This window comes from Rutidosis leptorrhynchoides, chromosome 6 (genome assembly GCF_046630445.1).
Source record: "Rutidosis leptorrhynchoides isolate AG116_Rl617_1_P2 chromosome 6, CSIRO_AGI_Rlap_v1, whole genome shotgun sequence".
NCBI classification, from domain to species: Eukaryota; Viridiplantae; Streptophyta; class Magnoliopsida; order Asterales; family Asteraceae; genus Rutidosis; species Rutidosis leptorrhynchoides.
The window spans coordinates 49416357-49419589 of NC_092338.1; the positions used below are offsets into that span (position 1 = coordinate 49416357).

The following is a 3233-nucleotide window of genomic DNA, read 5'->3' on the forward strand; positions in this document are numbered from 1 at the left end:
CACAACAAATGTTAAGCAGAGTAAACGATAACGAAAGCTAGCTCAATAATTCCTGAGTATCAAGGAACTGAATTACCAGCAACCGTCGATTTGATCTATAACATCTGAAAACAACTGATCGAACGATCTCAAAATTAAATGTTTTCTGGTAATGGTCTCCCTTCTTTCAGTTTATCTTCAAAGAAATTTAATTTGGTAGAGGTAATTCATGACATAAAAAAATCCTTTGAATCCTTTAATGTCTCTAAATTTGAACCACATATTTTATACCTTATGCCTGTCTTACAATATCAGTGGCCACACATTTTACTTGTTCCTGATATGATCTAGTACTTGAACTGCGCGCTTATTGTCAAATTATTCACCGAGCAATTTCAATTGGAATAAAATCGTTCGTATTGATCATGAGGTGATCTAAAGGAATGATAGTCTTGTAGCTGAGTGTTGGTGGTTGAATTTTGCAGTTCTAGTGGCATTCCTGGTTGAGCCAAGCTGATATTGTTTCCGTTCGCAAATTGATCAAATGATGAAGGTTCTTCAGGCCAACTCGAAGACCAAGTACTTGTTGACAGAAGAGAGAAAGCATGCCTAACATCTATCGAGTTTGAACTTGTGTCCATGCCTGCAGTTATGTACAGTTTTCAGCCAACAGAACTACTTGATCACCCAAGTAATTATAAAAGAATGTTTCTAGGTAGTACATAAAATAACTGAAAATAGTAGATCTTGAATTTTTGTTAGAAAAATCCAAAAGGTATATTTTATCGAATATTTTAAGTAATGCTAACCATCTCAGAAGAGAACTCATGTTCAAACGTCACTAGCAACATATTCTGGAATGCCCAGGGAAAAAGATTGAAAGGATCACGGGAAGCCGCGTACATCTAGAGTAAAAAAAAAAAAAAAAAACTTTCTTTTCCCGTTACCCGGGTAGCTTACACTGAAAAAACCTTATATGTTTATATTTACGATTTTGGTATGGCTAGAGCAATATATTTGCATAATCTAGTCTTGAATAAGCATACAAGCTAGATTTAAGATGTATTAATGTTTAGACGCGTGACTTTATAGACTTCACATCCATGTTGAGAGTAGTATGTAGACTATGTACATCTAATTGCACTTGTACATCCACACAATGAATGACTTTAAGTACACATTGTCAAAATTCTCTTATGAAAAAGGTACGATTTCACTAAAATCAATAAATGAATAGCCCTTTTGAATGGTACTATCTACTTTAGTATATATGATAATGATAATGATAATTATATCAAACATAAAACATATGTAAATCTGTTATAAGTCTATTGTAATTATAGGATCGCACAACTAGTTGTAAGGAGAATCTAGAAACTATTTGCTCGGTGTGCTTCATATTCGACATAACTACTGTAATAGTATCTGAGATAATTAGAGGGGAAGATACTACATACCGTTATGATTCGAGTTCCTAGGCATAAACCTCTCAGAATTGAAGCTTATGGCACCATTTGTTGGCAACACATCAATCCCTCCACCTTTAAAGTTGCAAGAATTATCGTGTGGTGTTGAATCTAGAATTGGCATTGAAGCCCTATTTAGAAGAAAGTTCATCGGTGGTCTTCGATCTGTTAAAAAAAAAAAAACCAAAATGCTAAAAGAGTGAGCATGACTGAAAAAATATAATATGACATTTCATTAAGATAATTCATAATTCATCCATAAGTGAATGAAAAGAATGGTGCTACTACGAAATGAATAAACTTTTTTGTTTCGAACAACAGTAATTCTATTAAAAACTAGCGAGGATCTAGAAAAAAAAACAAAAAATTTAAGGGCTAACATAGGGTTTTGCAACCACACGAACCATAGTTTATTCTTATATCTAGAGTACAACCAATTAAAACTGACATAGTATGAAAAAAATAATGAATAGATTGATTCAATATATACTTCAGGAATATGTACCACATATAGAAGAGGACACCCGCATCGAGCCAAATGGGATCTCTTCTGAATGTGGCCTGCGCCGTCTTGCATTGTGTGCAGAAAGGCGTCGGCGACAGCTACGCTTTCTATCATCAAATTCTGCCAAATCATGAAACCTGAAAACAACCCACCATAGATAGAGTTCACTTTACTTGGGGTCATGTAAAAAAAGATAATAATACGTTAAGCGAATTAAAAATCGTAACTTTCCTGCTACATTGTTGACAAAATCGACGTTCCATTCCAGCTACAACGACTTTAGGGCTTTTGGAATGATTTGCACAAATTCTATGTCGGCGGTGGTAGTCTTTCGCTGAAGCAAGGTCAAGATTGCATCCTTCTACTTGACAACGTGGCGACTGTGAACTAAGATAAGACGCTCTAGATCTCTTTATCATGGGAGATGATGTAGGAAACAAAGGCGTTGATGTCATGGTTGTTGTATCCGTTTTGTTATTACTGCTTGAACTACTCGCGTGCCTTCCTAGTTTCAAACCAACCATCGCTTCACCCGATAACACCGAAGCTTCTTCAACCATGTTAGAAAAGTTCCCATTTTCCCCGGTCCAAGAAGACTCTTCCTTTTCTAAAAAATCTTTAGGTAAATCGTCAAACGCTTCTAAATTCTTGATTGTTGTTTCTTTAGTCGAAGAATCCGCAGAAGCCGAGAACGAGAAATCTACCACATTTTCTTGGCTAGAAAAATTTAAACTTTTTGAAACTTCTATTTCTTTGGTGCTGTACATGGCTATGTTTTCCCAATCCCATTCTGTTGAAGTGTTCAAATTCCAATCCATTTTAAGAAAAGAATCGAACTTCAAGAACGATGGTTCGATTCATATTTCAACAACGAATGATCCAGTCTGTCATGAAGTAAATAAAATAAATGATAATCATCAGTTATTATAATCATAATCATATGAAATAAATTAAGAAATTAAGTACCTTCATGAGCTGCAGGTGATAACTGAGTTCCAAGGTTAGTGGAAGTTTATTATTGTGTAAAATTCTGAACATTGAAAAATAAAAGTAGGTGGGAATTAAGTTTGGTTTAATCAGCTTCAAAACAACATATAAGAAATAGCTTCCTCCTGGGGCAAAAAGAGACCCACACAACATATGAAAATGCTTATGAAAAAACACAATATGAGAAAACTAGCAATCATATAAAAACAGCACCAGCAGACAGATGTGTGCCCCACTTATTTAGTCTCTCCAATCCATCACCCAAAGGAAAAAAACAAAGGGTGTACGTAACTCAT

At 35.0% G+C, this 3233-nt stretch overlaps 1 protein-coding gene across 1 annotated transcript; it reads right to left on the reverse strand.

Moving 5' to 3' along the window:
- Window positions 1–374: 374 nt before the first annotated feature.
- LOC139853624 (squamosa promoter-binding-like protein 12) lies at window positions 375–2982 on the reverse strand. The gene is made up of 5 exons (XM_071843003.1): window positions 2917–2982; window positions 2185–2834; window positions 1951–2090; window positions 1437–1610; window positions 375–631 (listed from the first exon to the last, which is right to left on the reverse strand). Exons 2-5 carry the CDS (start codon window positions 2766–2768, stop codon window positions 375–377), a joined length of 1155 nt encoding a protein of 384 aa, XP_071699104.1. The 5' UTR covers window positions 2769–2834; window positions 2917–2982.
- Between the last annotated feature and the right edge of the window lie 251 nt (window positions 2983–3233).

Bases quoted from the DNA above. Each gene is read 5' to 3' on its own strand.
- LOC139853624 (XM_071843003.1), bottom strand. From the start codon at position 2,768: ATGGATTGGAATTTGAACACTTCAACAGAATGGGATTGGGAAAACATA. The intron at 2,091-2,184 runs CAGGAAAGTTAC...GTGGGTTGTTTT, and splicing joins CGATTTTGTCAACAATGTAG to CAGGTTTCATGATTTGGCAG. The intron at 1,611-1,950 runs GTACATATTCCT...TTTTTTTAACAG, and splicing joins GGTGTCCTCTTCTATATGTG to ATCGAAGACCACCGATGAAC.